This window comes from Lytechinus variegatus, chromosome 13, assembly GCF_018143015.1.
Source record: "Lytechinus variegatus isolate NC3 chromosome 13, Lvar_3.0, whole genome shotgun sequence".
In the NCBI taxonomy this organism is placed as follows: Eukaryota; Metazoa; Echinodermata; class Echinoidea; order Temnopleuroida; family Toxopneustidae; genus Lytechinus; species Lytechinus variegatus.
The window spans coordinates 8,014,329-8,037,701 of NC_054752.1; the positions used below are offsets into that span (position 1 = coordinate 8,014,329).

At 36.5% G+C, this 23,373-nt stretch overlaps 1 protein-coding gene across 1 annotated transcript; it reads right to left on the reverse strand.

Moving 5' to 3' along the window:
- Window positions 1-377: 377 nt before the first annotated feature.
- LOC121426598 (3-oxoacyl-[acyl-carrier-protein] reductase FabG-like) lies at window positions 378-19,837 on the reverse strand. Its single transcript, XM_041622954.1, has 9 exons — window positions 19,680-19,837; window positions 13,901-14,040; window positions 11,099-11,191; window positions 10,198-10,339; window positions 6,483-6,523; window positions 4,488-4,557; window positions 3,573-3,609; window positions 2,401-2,464; window positions 378-612 (listed from the first exon to the last, which is right to left on the reverse strand). Exons 1-9 carry the CDS (start codon window positions 19,714-19,716, stop codon window positions 463-465), a joined length of 774 nt encoding a protein of 257 aa, XP_041478888.1. The 5' UTR covers window positions 19,717-19,837; the 3' UTR covers window positions 378-462.
- Between the last annotated feature and the right edge of the window lie 3,536 nt (window positions 19,838-23,373).

A 23,373-nucleotide genomic window follows, 5' to 3' on the forward strand; every position in this document is an offset into this window, starting at 1 on the left:
CTCAGAAAAATTATGCACATAATTCATTTCAATAAGTAAATAGGGGATATATTGTCATACAACGGTCATGGCACTTATGTTTTAACAAACAAAGATAAATGACTGACTAAAATGAAAAAAAATATATATATATAGTAAATCCGAAAATGTTTCACATTTCAATCATTATGATGGACAATGCAAACTTTCTTTTCCTATATTCCCTTCTACAAAGTACTTTGATATATCAAAAGTAGAATAATATGAGTACATCAATAAAAATATCAATTTAGAATAAATTTTAGCTAATTTCTTGATACAAATCAAGTACAAAAGACCTTCACCAAGGAGTAGTGGATTGACACTGGGGAGGAATCATATTCCTAGAATATATTTTGAATATAAAGGAAGCTCCATCGGAATACACTTTGCAAGTGGGATGGCAGGAGCAGACATGGATGCTGAATGCCTTTACAAAGTAAATTATCGTGCGCATGAAACGTGTCTGCCGCCATCTATGGACAGGGTCTCTCCGGTGATGAAGGATGCTGCGTTAGAAGCGAGGAACTTGATGGCGGGTGCCACTTCGCTCGCTTCCCCTGCTCGACCCATTGGATGAACCTTACTAGCTCGCTGAAAAATGAACAATGAAAAGTATGGTATAACATACAGTATAACAATGTGCTAATAATACAAAATTTGTCTGTGACATTATTTTAGCCATAAAGAACATCAAATTAAATTACTAATGTCAATGAAATCACTAATGAATTTTAGCTTGTTTTGTATTGACTTCAATAAGCAATTTTTGGTCTGATAATGTTGCATAATCTCTGAACCGTGTACCGGGGTGTAACACATTTGGTTTCAAGTGTTGAGCAAAACCTGAAAGTAAGAAGTCAACGAACGGCGCCATTAACAAATTTCGCATTGCAGATATATCGCGAAAATGTTGAGGGAGGGGGGGGGGGGTTATTGGTATGTTAAAGTTAATGTGCTTAGCTATGTTAAATGGTAGGATTTGTTTTCTTAATGTCATTTATATGATCTATGGATTAAATTACCAAGTTAAAGGAGAATGAAACCATTGGAACAAGATAGCTTGTGTGAAAAAAGAAAAATCAAAGAAACAGATCAACAAAAGTTTGAGAAAAATCAGACAAATAATGAGAAAGTTATGAGCATTTGAATATTGCGATCACTAATGCTATGGAGATAGCAATTTGGCAATGCGACAAAGATGTGTGATGTCACTTGTGAACAACTCTCCCCATTACTTTAGTATATATTTCACTTGAATTGCCTCTTTTATCACATCTATCCATAGATCATGTGTTCTTTCTTCATGAGGGCATGTAATACATATTTTTTAAGAATACATCATGGATAAAGAGTTTGTATCATCATAAGAAAAAGCAAAGAGACATTTTGAGGGTATTTTATAGTCCACCAAAGGGAAATTTGTTCATCAGTGACATCACACATCCTTGTCGCATTGCCAATGGGAGGATCTCCATAGCATTAGTGATTGCAATATTCAAATGCTCATAACTTTCTCATTATTTGTCCAATTTTCTCAAACTTTTTTTATTCTTATTCTTTGATTTTTCTGTTTCTACACAAGCCTACTTGTTCCAAAAGTTTCATTTCCCTTTAATGGAGTAAGATGATAGACCTACAAAAAGAGCATGGAATCTACAAGCGAATGGCATAAAAGGAAAGGGAAGACTAAAGTTTACATGGAGAAGATAAGAAGGAAAACAGTATGGTAGTAGATCGTATTACCGACTACTTTTCATGAATTCAATCGTATCAAACACATCATTCTTATAAAATTAACCAAACTTTCACCATAAATACACAATTACTACAAGATATAAATATGTAAAAATTTTGCTGAAATCGTTTTTCCTTTTTACAATACTAACTTCCAATCAGATCCCGCTTCGCATGTGAAATATTTTGGTCACTTGAAAAAGGTATTGTATTACCGAAAGTGTGTTTTCTATGGGAAAAGTTGAGAAAACAGCAAAATCACCGATGAGCAAGACTTGAAAATGTGTTTTTGACAATCTTTCCTCATCTTTCTATTTAGGTTCCCTTTGGAAGGATGTTGCAAAGTTTTGTATAGCTTCTGTATAAGCTGCCAAAAGGATTACTACATCGAGTATCAAGTATTGAGCGTATGACGCGTAGGATGCATGCATTCTGTAATACAAGGCCGGTCGGTAATACAATAACTCACTATATAAGGTTGGTCTGAGGAGGATGCTCATTAGATGAAAAGAAGTGGAAGGAGGGAATGTAACCATGGCAAAAGAAAAAGTAATCCCAGCTTTCAACCCAAACGAGAACATATTTAACTGAAACTTTGGAAATCAGAAGTTAGGAGGAGCGGGAAGTTTTCAGGTTAAGACTTACCTCATGGATTTGCTCAAGAGACATTCCATACACCGTCTGAGCAGGAGTCATAATCGTACCAGGGCTGTAAATTAATAATAAAAATTGAAAAATATACCAATCAAAACAAATCATCCGTTACCTATTATCAATTTGAACAGGGCAGCCCCTGCAAAGATAAAACAAATCTAAAGGGAATCACAGGAGAGCATTTCATGGAAAAATTTTCAGTGATTTTCACCAAAGAATGTTAAAAGCTATTGTAGGATGGTTATTTTGTCATTTTCCTATTTTGTTTATTTCCTTTGACTTGTGTTTTCTTCAGCTGTTTTATATTTCTGTTCTGTCTAGATTTAGTTCATTTGCATTTCTTTTCAGCACTGCCCTTGCAGTCTGAACTTAGGTTATTTGAGTTTAATGATATTCAGTTGTCATTCATTCATTCATTCTACTCTGAATGCCTTTCCTCTGATTCTCTTTTGTCATCTTCATTCCTTCTCTATTCTTTCTTCAGGTGTTCCACTCATTCCATTCCTCACCTGACTCCTTAGTTTCTACTTCCATTATTACATAATCACCAGACATCTTTGTCATCTCTTCTCATTCCTTATTGGTTAATCTTATGCTTTGGGTTCTTACATTTTAGTTTGATCCTTCCATCCAGGTTGATTTTGATTGGTTGGCTATAATTGATTTAGATATTTATGTATATTATTATGTGATACCGAGTTTAACTGAGGCAAAGTAGCCAAGAGATGAAAACGTGCACAACCAGGTTCCTTCGGTTGCAGTTCTGTTTATTTGCGTCCCTACTTCAGTTTCACTAATTTCCCATTTGGTTTGCTGATTTGAACTTCATTTATTTTCTACTCTAAGCTTATAATTTTTCTCAACCTTACACTATTAAAATCCTTGCATTCGATTGGCTGAGAACAAAATCAGTCAGTGAAAATCACCGACAAACTTTTCATGAAACACTCCTCAGGAGTCAGTGTGTTGAAATACATCGATATTGAGAGCTACATGAACGAATACAAGGAAAATAACTCCACGAAAAAGTAATCAGTGATTTCCACTGGTAGATGTTATTAATTGAAGCAAATCCTTGTTTCTGATCAGCTGAAACAAAAACTGTGAGTGAAGAATTACTTGCTTAACCGTCAAAGAAACATATTAAGACATCAAACACTTACTTGACTGCATTTACTCGCACACCTTTGGGAGCCAAATCTAAAAAGAAATAAGGCGAGTAAAATAGAAAAGTAACCCTCGTGGCAGAAGCTAGAAATCTATGGTGATAGATGGAACCCACAAGATTCAGCTGGGGCTAACAGACCAGGGACTAATATCATAAAACTTGTTATAATAATAAATTTGCAATAACAGTTAAAAGCTACTGTAATACACCAATCTGATTGGCTGAAAGTAAGTTTGGTCTTGAAATTGTGCATTTGCTGTTTTAACATCTCTTCATGAAATGGGACCTTGGACGATTTTGAAAACATATGCTGGCATATGTTTGGCAAGCCTTTCCATCATTTAATCAAATTTCTTGAAATCAAGAATGGCACTTTGTTTAATACCAAACATCATTTATTGAAATTGACCTCTTCATATAAGAAAGAATAATTGATTTTCCTTGCTATATAACATGCTGAGCAAAAATCGAATGTGTCCTACGATCACAGATTTAACCACTCCCAAAAATGTCAGGACCTGTCATTCAGCTTAATAATAATTATACTTGCTTAAATAGCGCTTAATACTTAACTTTGTCAGAAGTCTCTAAGCACTTTACATTATATGCAGCTTAAGTTGTGATTATCAGGAGTTCATGGTTTTCTCCTACGCACCTTTTCCATGAATAAAACTTTACACTTTACTTTAGAGTCAAGGGGCCATTTCATAAAGCTGTTTCTATGTTACACATGACCTTACGAACGACTGGCGACCATTTCTTGTAGAAAATGATATACACCAAATTTTCAATGGTGTTGATTTACCTCATAAGAAATGGCCACCGGTCATTCCTAAAGTCGTGCATAATTTACAAGAAGCTAAATGTAACACCCACTGACTATTTTTTCATTGTTGTATATGGCTCTTACCTAAAGCAGTACATCTTGTAAACTGGTCAATAGCAGCTTTTGCAATGTTGTAAGCCAACATACCGGCCATCTGAAAAATAAAGCAACATATAGGGTACACAATCTTCCATCAATTCGTATCTCACTACATTTATCTCAAAATTAGATTTCACATGAAAATGAAATCTGAAGGCTGCTTCACAAACACTTGCAATAGATACCTTGTCAATATAACGGCACTACCCACACTGGCGGATCCAAGGGGGCACAGCCAGCCTGTGCCCCTCCCCTCCCATTTGAGAGGCACAATTAAAATTTGTAATGTGAAAATGAAAGTGAAGAAACTTTTTTTTGGTCAAATTTGTACTCGGGGAAAATGTGCCACCCCCTTTTTTCAAATCCTTGATCTGCCCCCGACTACTCAGATGTGTCTTCATAGTTTCCCATTATTTCGCCCACTATGAAGTGAGAGCATTGGCAATGAAAGGCCGTGTGCAAGATTCTCCCGCAAAGACACAGATTTGACTTGTGACAAGGCACCTACTGGTATATGGAAATTTTGCTCTCAGGCACCTTGTCAAAAGCCAGCTCTAGCCAAGTCTTTCCTGGATGAACTTTGCAAGCATCCTGCAGCTTTTCATTACAGATCCTCACACATCGTCATGATGGACAAAGTTTAGGGGAATGTGGGGTAAGCTGCTTTGAAAAGACACATATATGTCGCACCCATGCAGTGGAATTCCTACTAAAAGATACAACAGTCATACGTTCGCCTAATGGTAACTGTCGAGTCCAGTTACCATGGATGTTAACAAAAATGAAAAATTTGAATTCTTTTAAGAAAGGCATCTGATCTTAGTAGAGTAAAATACTCAATAGGGAGTATCTGAATGACAAAAAAAATATTTCAATTATTTTTTTTACATTATATTAATATTAAGAAAATTTGGAACCCTCATGTTGCACAAGAAAGAATTCACACAGGCGCTTTTGAATCTTTGGTACGAGACAATGCTCAATGCAGATTTCATACGTTGGTTACACTTAATTCAGAAAGTGTGTAAAAATGACTGCATGTTTTTGCCACAGTATGCTGACTTGACTAAGTTATTTTACACTAACTATTAGCTCATTAATGTTGAAACCTTGAATAGTAACAAGTATCAATATAGTGCACTGAGTAAAAACACATATTTATTATCAAATGCTTACTCTGTAGTATGTTGAATAAAGTGTAATCAATGCATGAAATCTGCATAAACCATGGTTTACAATCACAGACTCATAAAAACTTTTGTGAATTCAGGCCATAGTGCTTCATTATGTAATATTAACGGTCACACACACAACATGTATACTACCGTGTGAGTAACAAAAAAATTGACACTTCATAAATCCCCAATCTAAGGTAAAATTATGTCATGAACACACAATTATTATCCTGAAAGAGTATGTTCTCCCAAATAATTTGATACCACATTTATGTGGTATGTGTTAACGCTTGGATGATCAGGAGGCATCCTTTACAGTGACGTTTCTTGTAATTTGTGCCAAAGTAAGGCATGACTGCAATGATTGAATCCAGATGTCAATGATGTCATAATCCTAAGGGGATGCATTAAAATCCATTTTAAAAACACTATCGGTAATTTACATCATAATTGATTAATAAACACTTTTTAGCATCAATTGTCAAGTTAATTTCAAGGGATTTGCAAATAAAAAATACTAACTCATGTAGGATTATGACATCATTATGGCATCTGGGGTTCATTCATTGCAGTCATGTCTTACTTTGGCACAAATCAAAATTTACATCACTGCATAGAATATCTACTGATTATCCAAGCTATGAAGCATAACAAACTTCCACATGAATATTGCATCCAATTTTTTGGGAGAAGATACTCATTCCAGCCATACACATTGATTATGCATTCATGACATTTTTAGTTAAAATGGGGATTTTTTTAGGTGTCAAGTTGTTTTTTACTCACGAAGTACATCTGTACCTACCACTCGCTTGCCACAGACACTAGAAACATTCACTACGCATCCTGCAACAAAATGAAGAAAAGATGAAAGTTAAAAAGGAGTAGGAAACTTCGTGCAAGATAAACAGGGGTCATCGTATTAAGAAGGCACAAGTGGGCTCAAGGGAGATACATAATTAGACAGTCACTGATTAGATGTAGAGTCTAATATTGCATGAAGTAAAACAATATTCTGTAAAAACATCCACTAATTCCGGCAATGCACTACAAAGCATACCAATTGATTATAAGAATGATTTTAAGATACAATTGATCACAAAACTTTGTGTGATGGGGTCTGCTGGGTACAAAAGCATAATAAATGCTGCTGTTACCAGTTGGTACAAAATGATTCACATAAAAACAGACAGGGCCCCCCGTCTTATAAAGAGTTGCGATTGATCCGATCAATCACTAGTCTACAAATGTAGACCCACATCTGCAGTGTGTACAACAGCTGATTCAAGGAGTCTGCATAGCAGACTAGGTCTTCTGAGGCTGCAGATGTGAAAATGGGTCACTTCACTCGACCTTTCAGGCTGGTTTAGCAGATCCCACCTCACGAGCCATTCAGAGTCTGCATAGCAGACTAATCAATCGCAACTATGGATGGCCAGCAACGTCAACATCTATTATGCATGTTTGTTCAAAATATTATCTAGCTGTGATGTATATTCATGCATTCATTGTTTTCTTGAAAATTCAGTGTGTCTCATTGGTTACAAAAGACATTATGCAAATTTCCTTCAGAAAAAATTATGACCCTGGTGGATTTCCATAGAGTTACGATTGAGTGGATCAATCGTGACTCTTTGTAAGACGGGGCCCTGTCAGCCTTCTACAACATAAAAAAAAGAATTCTTAGATTAGAAGGAAAAAAAGAAATTGACAAAAGAGAAAATTTTAAAAATTTGTCTCAACGTAACAATCGCCAGCCTGTTGTAGTGAGATCGGTGAAAAACATTTGAAATGACTCTACTTGAAAACTTGATAATTCACCCTTTTAAACATGTACTCGTAGGCAAACATTTTCTTGTTCCTTTCATGCAACAAGTAATACTGTCTCAACAGTGATTTTTTTCTGATCTGGGACTGTTGGACCGGTGCCAGTGTCACACGCTGTGTATAATACTTACTCCATGATCGGAAATTTTTTTTAAAAGTAACAAATCGTAAAAAAAAGTATTGGTGTATTCGTAGCAAAATAGAGGAACAAATTCTCTAAAAAGGGAACGGTTGGCATGTCTGCATTAATCATGTGGATCTTGAGCTACTAATTTTCTGGAATGGTTATGGTTAAAGTTACAACTGATTCTTGCTATTAACAAGAACAAAATGTTCCTGTATGTGGCATATGGTGTCACTTTGCGTACTGAACTAGTACTTGCATTGACTACCGGTAGTCACATCTGCTATTAATAATAATAATAATAATTTACAGTTCTTGTATAGCGCATATCACATTATGAATAATGTCTCTATGCGCTTCCAAAGGACTTGGATATTATTACCCCAGCTGTAGCTTGGCAGCCGTAATTACTTAGATTACAGCGCACACGCATTTCAAGGAATAAATTCCTGCCAGGTACCCATTCACCTCACCTGGGTTGAGAGCAGCACAATGTGGATGAATTTCTTGCTGAAGGAAACTACGCCATGGCTGGGATTTGAACCCTCCACCTTCTGTTTCAAAGTCTGGAGACTAATCCACTGGGCCACAACGCTCCATCTATCTCTCTATCTCTATCTCTTCTAACATTCCGAGGAGGAATCAAGCTAAAACCTGCTCCTTGTATTGTTAGACTTCTTGCTGTATACTATTGGTGACTTTTAGATTTGCATGTCGTAATAGACGACTGCTACAAGATGACATTTTGAGGCCTGCCATTGGAATCATGTTCTCACCCTTGCTGACTATCAGAATCGAGAACCTTGCCACCTCAATTCGGTCGTTCTCCTAAATCATAGTCAACGTGCACGTGAGTGACGTCATTTCAACCGCTCAAGCCCAACATGATGATCAACCTTTCCGTTACAAACCACAGCAAGATTTCAGTGACTTTTCACAAAATTAATGTATGTTGTACGATGCCTTAGGTTTATCATATTTGAAATTGCTTTTCTGAACTCCAAAATATATATCGCAATATCTCCTAACTCATGTAAAAAGGAATAAAAAAGGAATCAAATCAAGTGAAAGAGCAGGTGTGCATAAGTTGCACCTTCGCATCACCTGACTGGGTCGTGACGTGATGGTACGCCAGATCATCCGGGTTGGGCAGCGTGTCACGACCCGTTGTACAACGCCTACTTAGCTTGTTATATGCGAGCAAATGGGAGACTGAATGTCAAGCGATTGTACCGTTACACACACAAGTACCATCTAAAATGTGGCGTTGCACGGCTTTAGGTGACGTCACAATACAATCCAATTCTTTGTGTCATGACCCGTTGTACAACGCCTACTTACATGTAGCTTGTTGTACGCAAGCAAATGGGAGACTCAATGTCAAATATTAGTACCGGTGCACACACGACATACCATCCAAAATGTAGTATTGCACGGCTTTAGGAGGTGACGTCACAATTCTTTGCACTCAGTAAAAAATGAAGGTGAAATACGTATATACTAGTAGCTGGCCTTCTTTCTAAATGTGCACGTGTGCTTGTGGGATTTTGCTTTTAGCTTTCAATATTTTTGCTCCCTTTTTATAAATTACAGCAGAGAAAAACTCTTGTTTTTATTTTTAATATTTTTGCTAAACTCCAAGGAATTGTACAACACAAAGAGCGAATATCCTTATTCATGCAATTTCTCAAGAGATGAAAGAATGAGACACTCTATTCAATGAGAAGTTAGCTGAGTTGAATAGAGCATCTTTCTTTCACCTCATGCGAAATCGCGCATCATCGCACTCATGCCTATTCACTATTTGTGTATGAGTTATCACACTGTATCAAGTGGACATACGTAGAAGTCAAGTGAAATCTAAAATATTCCTATCTGTAGTGAACAAGGGCAGAAGACGACGTTGACTCGCATGATCAGATGACAGCTACCCTGTTCTCATCCACTGCTCCAAACACTCTCTATTCTTACCTTCAAGCTACCAGAAGTTACTGGGTCACACAAATAAACGACGTGAGCCGAATCTGGTAACTTAGTTATTGTCAATAGAAAGAATTAAAGGATATCAGAATACAAGGTTTATAGAATAAGCGAACTATGGAAGTTTGTACAGTCTGTTTGTCCTTTCTATTGGGATCATCAAATTGGCAATCATGCTTCAAAATGGCTGATTTTATTGACAACTCCATTTATTTTGTACATAAATTTTCAGACTTTCCCCTTTATTTTACATATTTCACATTATTTCCTCCTGACATTGACATATGTGGTGTGAATCATACTTTCCCATGACATATGTTATGCATAGGAGGCAAGAAGCAATTTAACAATTTGAAAAATAGGGAAAATCTGGAAATTTTTGTACAAAACAAATGGAGAGTTGTCCACAAATGAAGCATGGTGGCCAATTTGAGGATACCCATAGAAAGTACAAGACAGTTTAAATGTCCATAACTAGCTTATACCGAATTCGATAAAACTTGTTTTAAATGGTTCCTCTCATTATACTCTTTCCAATAACACCGCTTCTCTTCTGGGTTTTTTAATTTCCTTTAAAGAATAGACATACCTTTAGATTCGATCAGGTGAGGAGCTGCCAGGTTGGTGATCTGTAGAACGGACCTGACGTTGAGTTTGATCATGTGATCATAATTTTCCATCAGATTCTCACTGGATAGGGATGATGGGGAACCACGCCCTGCGTTATTGACCTTAATTCAGAAAAGACAAGGATAGGGCAAAAGATTCAACAAAGAAAAAAGTAAATGTACAATATAAAAATATTAGCATATTGATATTAGTCTGCAGGCACAGACCCTATTTGAAATTGATCAACAAGTAGGTCTTCACATAAGACTAGCACATCAGGCGAGAGAGCCTTCACTATACACCTTGATCTCATTACTCAGATATGTCCTGGGGACGTAAGAGAAAGGTTCGCAATTAATCGGAGCTTGATTTTTACGATTGAAAGGTTAGCAACTAATCGGAGCTTGATTTTTACGATTGATTGCACATTGTGGCCAATGGAATTAATCGTAGAAAAATGTTCTACGATCATTGCTATTAAAGCTTTTTGTTAAGGGCCCCTGGGCGCTCTTCCTTTAATGTTTGTATTCATTTCTTTGTGCTGAACGATTTGAATGTTAAAGGTGATGACTTAGTACTCATTGTAGGCTGCCTCTTCAGACCTCTCATCTCAAGTGAAGGGTTTGTATGTACAGCAAACTATATTGAAATGGAGTATTACCATGCAGTCTTACTGAGTTGTGAGTTGAGGCAGCTTGCTCCATTGAGGTTCAAGTAATCTAACATGACCGATTCTCAAAAAAAAAAAACCCTCACAAAACTACATGTATAATTCATATTTGCATCACATCTCAATGTGAATAAATGGACAGTGACATAAAAGACAACTGAATCAATCGCAATTGGTGTTTACTATCATGAATATTTGAGATTAAACTCACCAAGACATCCAATTTCCCAAAGTGTGTGATAGTTGATTCCATGATCCTCTTCACGTCATCTTCTACACACATATCAGCCTTAATGGTAAGAACCTGTAAAATGGAACACATATAAAGAGTTTTCCTTGAAAAAAAAAGAAAAGCATTCCCATTGTCATTGCAAAGAATTGAAAATAACTGATTTTTTTTTCTTTTGATCGCATAAAGTGATACACACGTTGGTATCTTCAGGATAAGTCATGCACTTTGGCAGCCTAGCGTTCACACATGAAAACCTCTTCACATTTCCTAGCATTGTTAGAGAACCTGACAGAAGAACCCCCTGCCCGCAAAAAAAGAAGAACTAGGCATACAATCACCATGAAGCAGGCAGAGAAAATGCTTTCAAAATATAGGGGGAACGATGATCAACTTGAAGGACAAGTCCATCCCAGCAAAAAGTTGATTTAAATAAAAAAGAAAGATCGAACGAGCATAACACTGAAAATTTCATCAAAATTAAATGTGAAACAAGAAAGTTATGACATTTTAAAGTTTCGCTTAATTTCACGTTTACAGTTGGGCAAGTCCAAGAAAAGGTCACCCTAGAAGGCAAAAATTCATCTTTAATTTAAGAAGTTATCTTTGGTGGGGTAAGAAAGCCCAAATGTTAAATTTTAAAATTTAATTAAGAAAAATCTGATAATATGCATATTTATGCTAATTTGGGGCACCTAATTTGCATAATTGGTAAAATGGGCGTTACGTATGGGACAATTATAAAAACTCATAGAAAATAAAAACAAAACTTGTGAGATTTAGTCATAGGTGGGACATGGACCCCCTAACATCTTATTACTTTTGGGGGAAAAAATGTGATGTCATCTAATTAATTATGCAAATTAGGTCTTGTCCAAGGATGGAATGTCCCATACGTAACATTTTGAGGATGTTTTTTTAAGTTATTTCTCATAATACAATACTTGCATTGTTGCATCTCTGGGAAGTTCTGATTTATAAAGTATGAAAATGTTATACCCCAAAAAGTTTCAAAAATAGAGTTTACTTTTTAATTAAAAGTTAATTAAAAAATTGTTACGTATGGGACAACATGTTACGTATGGGACATTTACACACAATGTCAATGGGGAGATTTGTGTACAAAGTGAATGGAGAAAAAAAATTCAAGAGTGCTCTAAAAAAGTGATTATTTACCTTTTCTTTAGTTTTTAAAGACTGATTTGTTATGAATACTGATTAATGAAAACAATTGAAGTGAAAAAATTGTGAAAATGGAAAAATATGAATAAAATAAAAAACAATAGAAATACATAAGAAATTCATGAAACCATGAAAAACAAGGAAAAAAAATGTTGAAATGGCTAATTTCCTTTTCAGTCATATCAAATATGTCTCAATAGAACATTTTAAAAGATAGAAACTCTTTTGTTATTTCCATATTTCAAATTATTTCAATTTGTTGAATTATGGGGGAAATTGTGTACATTCTCTATGGGGACAAAATGTCCGATACGTAACTGTCCCATACGTAACATGTCATTAATTTGTTTAATTAGAGTCTGTAATTAGAGGGATTTGGCTTATGACATGAAACTTGCCTTAGATATACTAGAGTATTGTGACTTCTATCACACTAAGTTACAAGTTGTCAAATGAAATACTTTCAGAGAATTCTCAACTTGAAAAAATTGTTTTAAAAATTGTCTTTTTTTCTGCGTCCCATACGTAACGGCCCATCTTTTCTCTCTAAAAGGTCAAGGTCGAGGTCATGTGCCACCATTTTTTCCATGATTATTCTTCTCCTAGATGTTTACCATCATGAGGGTATTCAATCTAATCAAAGTCAAATAACACTATTTTTCAGGTCATTGAAGCCTCTGAAATGTCCCATACGTAACGCGCGCGAATTCTTGGACTTGCCCAGTTATAGGCACATCCTGGTTTGTATGCAAATAAGGAGACTGATGACGTCATCCACTCACTATTTCTTTTGTATTTTATTGTATGAAATATTCTACCTTTCTCCTCATTGTTAATTGAAACAAAGACATGTTCTCTGAACATGTGGAATCAGCATTGTTTAATACAGTTCAGTCAGGTTGATCCTTATTGTCAAATCCGTAAAAAATGAAATATTATTTCATTCAAACAATATAAAACAAAAGAAATAGTGAGAGAGGGACATCGACCGTCTCATTTGCATGCCACTGAGTTGTGCATATATAACTGTTTCGTGAAAAATAAGCGAAACTTTAAAAAGCCATAAACTTTCTGATTTTACATCCGATTTTGATGATATTTTCAGCGTTATGCCATTTTGATTTTACTCGGTTTATTCAAATCGACATTTTTCTGGGGGGGGGAAGTTGACCGTTAACTATTGCCAATGTTCATGATGGCTTGAAAGCTCTCCATCGTTCAAAAATATATGCCTTTCAAATTTCTTCATCAATGTATCTGTTCAAATTTTCATCCTAGAAAAAGAAAGTATTTAGACATTAAACTTTTGATCTTAACACACTAGAAAATTTCCCTCAAAGGTTTTGTCTAACCACTGTAGCCTTATTGACAATGTCATCTGATGTGACCACTTTGATGTAGCCAACCAATTTTTAGGTAAATTTTCTTGTCTAGCATAACAGATAATTTTCAGAAAAAGTATAAGATTCTTAGGATAGACAAATACTTGTTTAAGTGTTGAATTTTTTGTACTGATGGGTGAACTATTAAACACAGCTGGGTGATGTAGCACAAAATGGGGCAAGTTAAAAAAACAAATGGCAAAAAGCACAACATTTTCACCTTATCCTTTGTAAGGCCTTTTGCCAAGCAAGCCTGTGCAGATTTCTCTAGCCTTTCTTCATCTCGACCCACTAATGCCAGACTGGCTCCTGACGCAGCAAATTCAATGGCAGTCTCAGCTCCAATCCCTGAGCTGGCCCCTGTATAGAAAATCAAATCAAATTCTTCATTAAAAAAAACAGTCATTGTTGGGTTTAGAATTCTTATTGTTTATTAATCAATCATGGGGAAACTGTCAAATATTACCATGATTGTGACATTTTCTATCTGCATATGTTTTCATGATGAGTATTTGTCATTATTTCCAGTTAAAATAATCAGAATTATTGTGAATTGGAAGTTGGAACCACTGTTCTCTTTGTAAAGCAGCATCTTATTTACCGGTAGTCGCAAGCACCGGTTTGCTATTTCCATCTTTATTGTGAGTACATACAAATCAACTAGTGAGTTCTGAGGGCAGTGATTCAGGGAGCTATGCACAGGAGATCTGGGGGCTGTTTCATAAAGCTGTTCGTAAGTTAAGAGTGACTTTAAGAACGACTGGTGAACCTTTCTTACGCGCTTACCCATCGCCAATGAATATACCATTTTCCACAAGAAAGGATCACCAGTTGTTCTTAAAGTTGCTCTTAACTTACAAACAGCTTTATGATACACCCACCAGATTATAGTACATGTATTAGTTAGGCCTAAAATAATTCAATTTACTTCAGAGTGTTCAGACATGTCAGAGCCAAGTTAAATGATGAATAATTGTGCTAAAATTGGAGACTGACAGTGTAAAAAACAACAACAAAGCATTTGACTTTTTGTCCCCAAGAAAAAGAGAAAATAAGCCAAACTTTGCCACCCTCATTTCCCCAGACATAGCCAGGAGGCTCCTAGAGAGAACAAATCATTCACTAAAGTTAGCTTACTCTCCACTGAGCCAGGGATTGTGGCAATATCATGTGCGTAGAAGGGTAAAATTGAAATTTTCGCCCTCCAAGATTGCTACTTTCGCTGTTATAATTTATACAAATGGGCCTGAACTTAATTTCTGACATTTATACATTAACAAGTGGAATGCCTCTGGCCGTCTCACCTGCATCACGCGGTTCAATATAGCAGCAGTGCTGACTTTGAAAACTACTCTAACTCGCACAAGATGTTCAGTGATACATGGTTACTCTTATGTCCACTTTTTATGAACTAGACCAATAAATTTATGGAGATATGGTTATGCAACAAAAAAACCCAACATGGCCAAAGTTCATTGACCTTACATGACCTTTGACCTTGATCATGTGACTTGAAACTCGCACAGGATGTTCAGTGATACTTGATTACTCTTTTGTCCAAGATTCATGAATCAGATCCATAAACTTTCAAAGTTATGATGGTAATTCAACAGATACACCCAATTCGGCCAAAGTTCATTGACCTTTGACCTTGGTCATGTGACCTGAAATGCGCACAGGATGTTCAGTGATACTTGATTTCTCTAATGTCCAAGTTTAACGAACTAGACCAATAAACTTTCAAAGTTATGATGGTAATTCAACAGATACCCCCAATTCGGCCAAAGTTCATTGACCCTAAATGACCTTTGACCTTAATCATGACAGCTGAAACTTGCACAAAATGTTCAGTGATGCTTGATTACTATTATGTCCATGTTTCATGAATCAGATCCATAAACTGTCAAAGTTATGATGGGAATTCAACAGATACCCCCAATTCGGCCAAAGTTCATGGACCCGTGACATAAAACTCACGCAGGATGTTCAGTGATAATTGAATAAACTTTATTTTCATGAACTAGGTCCATATATTTTCTAAGTTATGATGACATAACCTCAGGTTAAGATTTGATGTTGATGCCACCGCCGCCGTCGGAAAAGCGGCGCCTACATGTATAGTCTCACTCTGCTATGCAGGTGAAACAAAAACTGATAACATTTTTATAAAATATGAAAATAAAAAACAAAAATTTATTATGAGAAGATGGGATTTAATTTTATGTAGCCATCTTGCCCTCTTTGTTAGTAGCTACCCGGTCAGCTATCAAATGCATACATGTATATAGAGGGCGGCAGATGTTGAATGATGTATAAATGTCGGAAATGAGGTTCTATAGCCCATGATTTAGGGCTAGAACTTTTACAGGGAAAGTTAACCATTTTTCATCATCTTTCTATTCAAATTCCCTTTGGAAGGATGTTGCAAAATTTTGAACATTAAAAAAAAATCATTTTCTGAAGTGTATGATGCGCATGTTCGGTAATACAATTACTTACTATATTACAACAGTCACAACACACATTTAAAGAATTCATTAATAATACCACTGTCTTAAGTAACATAAAATACATATTTCCTTACAGTTGCTATGTATTTTTCATAAGTAACTTGGGTATCATTTTTGTATTCACCAGAGCGCTTACGAAAATTTAACTTGGGGCAAATTTTTTTGTACGCCCTCTATTGGTGGAAGTTGAAATTTCAAGAAAATTTTCATTTTTCAATCTGTATTTTTTATTTAGAAAAACTAATAAAAAGAATTGAATTAAGACTAAGAGCAAAGTTATATGACGAAGGTCTTATCATGAAATTTGTCACCTCTCTTCACATGTGTGTCGGTGTATGTGCACTGCACTCGTTGTGTAGGTTAAAAGGACAAAGTTCTGAGTGGAAAGAATTCACCACCAACACTGACAAAATAAACGGCAGTGAATGGACTGGTGACTTAAACCAGGATAATGCCATGAATCATGATGAATAGCATTCATTCAATGAACAAAGTTATGATATAACATTGTTCTCAGTGATATCTTCATGTGTGGCAAAATAAGGGTGTCAATGTTTGGCTAATTTTCTCTTTTTCTTTGGGAAAAATGCTTGATTTTCTTACACTGTCAGTTTCCATTACAGCTATTGATCATTTAACTTGGCTCTTATGTAAACTTAATTCTTTACATTATTTTTCTTAATTAATGAAAATTTTCTTGCCATATTACTTTCCACCAATAGAGGGCATAAACAAAAATATGCCAAAAATTATATAGTTTTGAGCGCTCTGGTGAATACAAAAATTATTGCCAAGTTACTGTGAAAAATTAATTGCAACTATATGGAAATTAGTAATTTTGGTCACAAAAGTGATATTTTGAACCCGATAGGCCGGAATACCGGCCTGCCAGTAAATGCGCAATTACCCGATAGGCCGGTATTGTGACTTCAAAAACATGGATTCTACATGTCAGGTGATCTTTTAAAATTACGTCATCTTTGTAGTACATGTAGGAGTATTCATTCGATAATTTCAGTCAATGTCGGCAATGATTTGAGAAGGATTTAGCTTAAATAATGGCCAAAATATGCCACTTTTTTGTGGTTGCTCATGTTGTATGTGTGATAACACACGGTGTAATACGCGACGAGTCACATGCTTACTATGGGGAAGCAATTGGTATATCTGACTTTGGTGAAAACAGTGATTTTGAGCCAAAACAGACACTAAATTTGATATTTCTGTTTGTAGACTGGGTCTACGAGAAGCTAAACAACTTCAGCCGGCTCGGTCCAGGTACTAGTGGGGAGGAAGATGCCATTGGGTCTCGAATCATGGGGGATTGTGGTTGTGGTCGATATGTCATTTATGTGCAAGTAATTCAGGATATAGGTCACGGCCCCCCCTAATAATTCCGGGTTCAAAGGGTTAATGATTTTTCTAAAGAGTGCGCTATGTACAGCATTGGCATACCATAGTCCTACCTGTACATTCCCTACAGGCAGGATGGTTGCAGTGAACAAGTGATGAATAGTTGTATGGAAACTAACAGTGTTAAAAAATCAAGCACTTTTCCCCCAAGTCAGAACAAGACTAGAAGCAAGAGTCCTGCCACTGCCAGTGCCACACATTGCCATTGCCAACACATTCACAGCCTTGCCCTGATCTAGGCATAAAGAGAACACTTGTTTGAGGTTAGATTTGTATATTCTATAGAAGCCTAACCAGTTCATTGAGCATGTTGAATGAGTGCAACAAACTGACACAAATAATGCAAACGAAACAAACAGAGAAAAGGTATAGCAAACACAAATTCCTTTCGTATAAAAAAAAATGAATTGATTTGTTCCTATTTCTTAAGTACACAAATACTGTTCTGGGGAGATCTATTGTTCCGCCCCCCACCACCCCCCCTCCTCCTGAACAGAATGATGTCACAGATCTAAACCTGTGCCTCGGAGGTTATATAGTTGACTTTAATAAACCATGATAATGCCATGAAACATGATGAATAGTTGGATGGAAACTAACTTAAAATATCAAGCACTTGTCCCAAGTCAGACTATAAGCAAGAGTTCTGCCACTGCCGGTGCCACACATTGCCATTGCCAATACATTCACAGCTTTGCCCTTAGCTATAAAGAGAACACTTGTTTGAGGTTAGATTTGTATATTCTAATCTATAGAGGCCCTAACCAGTTCATTGAACATGTTGCATGAGTGCACAAACTGACACAGGGAGGCCTATAAGCCAGTTCGTAGTTCCTTTCTGTGCATGATCAAAAGATTCTATGCATGATCAGTGGAAGGTCATTTGTACTATAAAAGTGACATGGTGGTTTAAAATCTAATGAGATAAGCACCGACTTTGATGTCTTGATTATTCATATATTCTTTTGAATTGTGGTTTTCATTTTAATACATCCACAAAAAAAAACAATGTGTCCACAAACGACTGGTATTTTACAGTTTGCCAAGTACATTGTGCGACATGCTATGATATGCATTCAAAGTAGGAATGCAACAAATGCCTTCATAAAGTGTTCATTGGTGTGCTATTCTAGTCACCTGGTCTATTCAATTTCTTCATCCTGCTATGTAAGGCAAGCTTACGTAATATCTTGCTTTGAAATCTGCCTATCATGATGAAAGAAATGAAAGGTCCTTAGACCAAAAGTGTTCCTTAAGACAAGTAACTAAGAACTGGTCTATTAAGCAGAGCAGAGGTCACATATATCATAACCTTGTTCATTGAACGAGTGGGTGCGGACCATTCAGTGAGCTGACTGGAGCTATAAATATATAGTTCACCGGAATAGCCAAGGCATTGCACAGAGACAGGGGCCAGTTCCACGAAAGGGTCTCTGCAAGGACCGTCTTTCATGTCGCCACTCATTTAGATGCCAAGTTCTAAGACCAGCTATGCATGAGATTTTCTGTGAATCTGAGTGAGATCAGACATTGTGTACAAGTTATAATGGGAATAGGCCGTGACTGATAGTTGCGTGAGACAGAGATTTGAGGGGATGAACAAGAGTCCAAAATGCTTGAGTCTCACGCATAATGCGTGAGACTTGGTAGCTCTGCATTATATAATGTGCCATGTGAAATGCATTTTAAATAAATCACCTGCAAACATACTTTTTATTTAACAAAAATCTGTTGATAAAAATGATATAAAATCATATAGGCCTATCAATATCATCATGAAATTGGACACAAATCGATTTAAATGCGAGCTAACAAATATAATTTAATGTGTTTATCATACATTCCAGAAATATCCCGCATACAGCGCACCATTATAAGATGGGCAACACGAAAGACGGTCCTTGGAAAGACCCTTTCGTGTAATCGGCCCCTTGACTGGAGACTGAAGCTTACCGTAAAACAGGATCTCACCAGCAAATGATCGGGTTGTACACCCGTGCCCCTCCGCCTCAGCTCCGATAGCCGCGCCAGGCAGTGGTGTCGGGGAATCGTTTCCTACCCAACATTAGTACTTACCAGTTATTAGCACCACTTTGCCGTCAAATTCTGCCATTTTATCATCCACACTTCACTCGTGCATTATACGTCGACGTCGTATATTGAGCTGAATTTCTTGTTTTTTGCATGCAGCAGCAGCATTCAGGAATCGGGTCAGTGAGCAGAATAATTTCAAGTCCCAAAACGTAGAGGGAGTCAACACTTTTTTTTAATTTTTTTTGGGGGGGTCTGATGCAAAAGTAGCAAAAAGTTGCGTCGAAGGGGTACATGTACAGGGGTTCGGGCCCCTGTAAAATGGGCGGGTCAGTGTGTGGTTGGGCAGTGGGTAGCGCCTTTTTCAAAACAGGAAGAGCCCCCTTTCCTTATACCCCCCCCCTCAAATTTTCTCCACCGCCCCTACAATCCGCGCATGCAATTCATCTGCCCCGTGCACGTGCATGCTGGGATTCATAAACCAGTTTGATATTTTTTTCATTTGTTCAATTCTCACTTGTGCACCATGGGTGTGTGTCTTAAGGGAAACGTAAAATCATCTTTCTTTTTCTAGTATAGCATCTGAGTTTGAACTCAGGTGGTGTAACACCTACAGCAATTTTCTTGATGATGATAATACAATACAGTAAAAAAAACGATTACTTTCACCATGTTCATCCAGTAGTACTGGATTGAAACTGGTTTGGAATTATATTCCTATAAAGGCAAGATGGTAATAGGCCTTTTGGCTATGCAAGTGGAATCATCATCATCCTTTGAGCAATATAGCTCCATGCTTTGAGCCCGGCTTTGAGACGGCCGGCGTAGACGGTACGTTGAATGCCTTTACAAATTATTTCTCATTTTTTTAAATCACTTCTTATTTCCTCATCTTCAAATTAATCAGCTTACAATAGCAAAACGTATAAATCGAGATCTTGTATATGACAACAAATATTTATATCATTATTAGCAATGCTACAAATTTCAGAGCTATCACAAATTAAATATGAATAAATACACTATATTTATAAACAATTTAAAAAAAAGAAAGAAAAGAAAAAGCCTAAAAATAGACTTGGAAGCTTTTTTTAAAGATGACTTTATTTCCCTTTATTTCTCCTTTATTTTTCCTTTATAGAATAGATATCTTTACAATTTTCATGAAAACAATATGAGATCGGATAAGTCATAATCATAAACTAACCAAATCATATCTTCTTGATAGAGGACTAAAAATGCATACAATTTGGAAATATCAAACCAAATTTCTTTTTCGAATATTGTACATGAAAAAAAAGATAGATGAGATATTTTAACGTTGATGAAATTACACAATCACCACCCGACTCCCCAGTCACTCTCGCAGTCGTGCTTACTACCCCTCCCTCCTCCGACCACATGCAACCACACACGCACCCACCCTCACGCACACCTTTACTAACATACATGGGCGGAAATCCCGGGGGGGGGGGCAGGGGGACGTGTCCTACTCAAAATAGTAGGGGGACCAAAGACCTTGAGGGGGACACAATATAAAATGCCCCCTACTATTTGTGGTCTTTTATGATGGTAAGAAATACATCAGTCAAAATCAAAATAAAACATTTTAGGACGAGTTGACCTTACTTTTGGTTGATAACCTTTTTTTTTGCTTGTTAAATACATTTTCTAAATTTTCGTCGAAATGACCTCAAATTTGGGGTGATAACCTTTGTTTTTCTTGCTTGTCAAATTTTCCAGCCCCTTGTCCCCCTTACCTTTTGGGAGAGATTTCCGCCCCTGCTAACATACACTCTAAATGCAAAAGAGTTGCTCTGTTCACTCGAGTGAGACAATGGACCAGTCATTTTGAAGTGAGATTTAAATATTTTGAGAGTGGATTATAAGAGCCCCTTATGGTCGATGGATATGTCTAAAAAAAGCATGCAGGGTTCACTCCAGAAGGAGCTATAAGGCTCTTTCAAAAGATGTAGTCCCACCCCAAAATGATTGATCCCTTGTCTCACCGTCTATGGGAGGAGTGTGATTTGGGACCTGGGCCCCGTCTTACAAATACTTGCAATTGATCCACAATCAATCGTAACTCTATGGAAATCCATCGGTGTCATATTTTTATCCACAGGAAATTATGGCACAATGTCCTTTGTAAACAAAGAGAAGCATGGTAAATTTTCAAGAAAACAATGAATGCATGAATATGCATAATCATTAGAAAATATTTTGAATAAAACATGCATAATAGATGTTGATGTTCCTGGCTTACAAAGAGATGCGATTGATCCAATCAATCGCAACTATAGAAAGACAGAGCCCTATAATGTATTAGAGAGTGCATCCATGATCTGGGCCCCATCTTACAAAAAGTTGCGATTGATCCGATCAATCGCAACTATGGAAATTAAGCCCGCAACGTCAACATCTATAATATTACATGTCTTTGTCAAAATATTTTGTAGAAATGTACATTCTTACATTTATTGTTGTCTTGACAATTCAGTATGCTTCTTTTTGTTTTCAAAGGCAATGACCAAATTTCCTAAAGAAAAGTTGTAACATTGATGGATTTCCATATACTGGAGATTGATCAGATGAATCGTAACTCTTTGTAAGACAGGGCCCTGGTACGTCTCTGTTGAACAAAATAACGCAAACAAAACAAACAGAGAAAAGGTATCGCAACCACAAATTCCCTTCATATTAAAAAGAAATATGAATTGATTTGTTCCTATCTCCTAAGTACACACCTATTGTTCTGGGGAGGGGGGTCTATTGTTCCGCCCCCCCCCCCCGATGAACAGCATGACGTCACGGATTTACGCCTGTGCCTCGGAGGTTATATAGTTCTTTTAAAATGTTGTTTAACCATTACCAATGCTGTAAACACTTGACACCGATCATGTAAATTTTTTATCGCAAATAAGGAAGGGCGGGAAAATAGCTATCTACATTTTCCTCCGTAATCATGATAAAGGATTCTCTTCCTATATAAATTATGGGAGCGCAATCCCATAAATTTTGATATTTCGATCTGAAGGGGGGGGGGGAATTAACAAGAAACAGATCACATCAACGAACCATTAAAAAATACATTACTTAAAGTGTCTAGTTAATGACGTTTTCATTGCAGATGACCATTAAAAATGTGCAATAATGACGGCCATCTTTAATTTTTTATAACCTTTTAAAAAAATACCATGGACATTGTCACAATACATTGCTCTAAAATGAGACAAGTGTGCCTGTGGCAAGAGATAAGCACACTACCGAATTGCTTCTTGGACTTTACTTGATGGAAAAGTGCCTTGCTTTATACCATGTCTACTGCAATTGCTCAATTCGCTATTCTCAATCTAGGGAAAATTGAACAATTACAACGACTCTACTCAAAATAGTAGGGGGACACAATATAAAATGCCCCTACTATTTGTGGTCTTTTATGATGGTAAGAAATACATCAGTCAAAATCAAAATAAAACATTTTGGGACGAGTTGACCTTCCTTTTGGTTGATAACCCTTTTTTTGCTTGTTAAATACATTTTCTAAATTTTCGTCTAAATGACCTTAAATTTGGCTCGGTGTAAAAATGGCAGAGGTAAAAATGGCAGAGGTAAAAATGGCAGAGGTAAAAATGGCAAAGGTAAAAATGGCAGAGGTAAAATGGCAAAGGTAAAAATGGCAGAGGTAAAAATGGCAGAGGTAAAAATGGTATAGAGGTAAAAATGGCAAAGGTAAAAA

What these genes read in the sequence shown, in the direction of transcription:
- LOC121426598 (XM_041622954.1), bottom strand. Translation starts at nt 19,716, where the DNA reads ATGGCAGAATTTGACGGCAAAGTGGTGCTAATAACTG. An exon ending in TTGGGAAATTGGATGTCTTG is followed by an intron (nt 10,340 to 11,098) that starts GTGAGTTTAATC and finishes TTCTGAATTAAG; the next exon opens with GTCAATAACGCAGGGCGTGG. An exon ending in CTCTTGAGCAAATCCATGAG is followed by an intron (nt 613 to 2,400) that starts GTAAGTCTTAAC and finishes TTCATTTTTCAG; the next exon opens with CGAGCTAGTAAGGTTCATCC.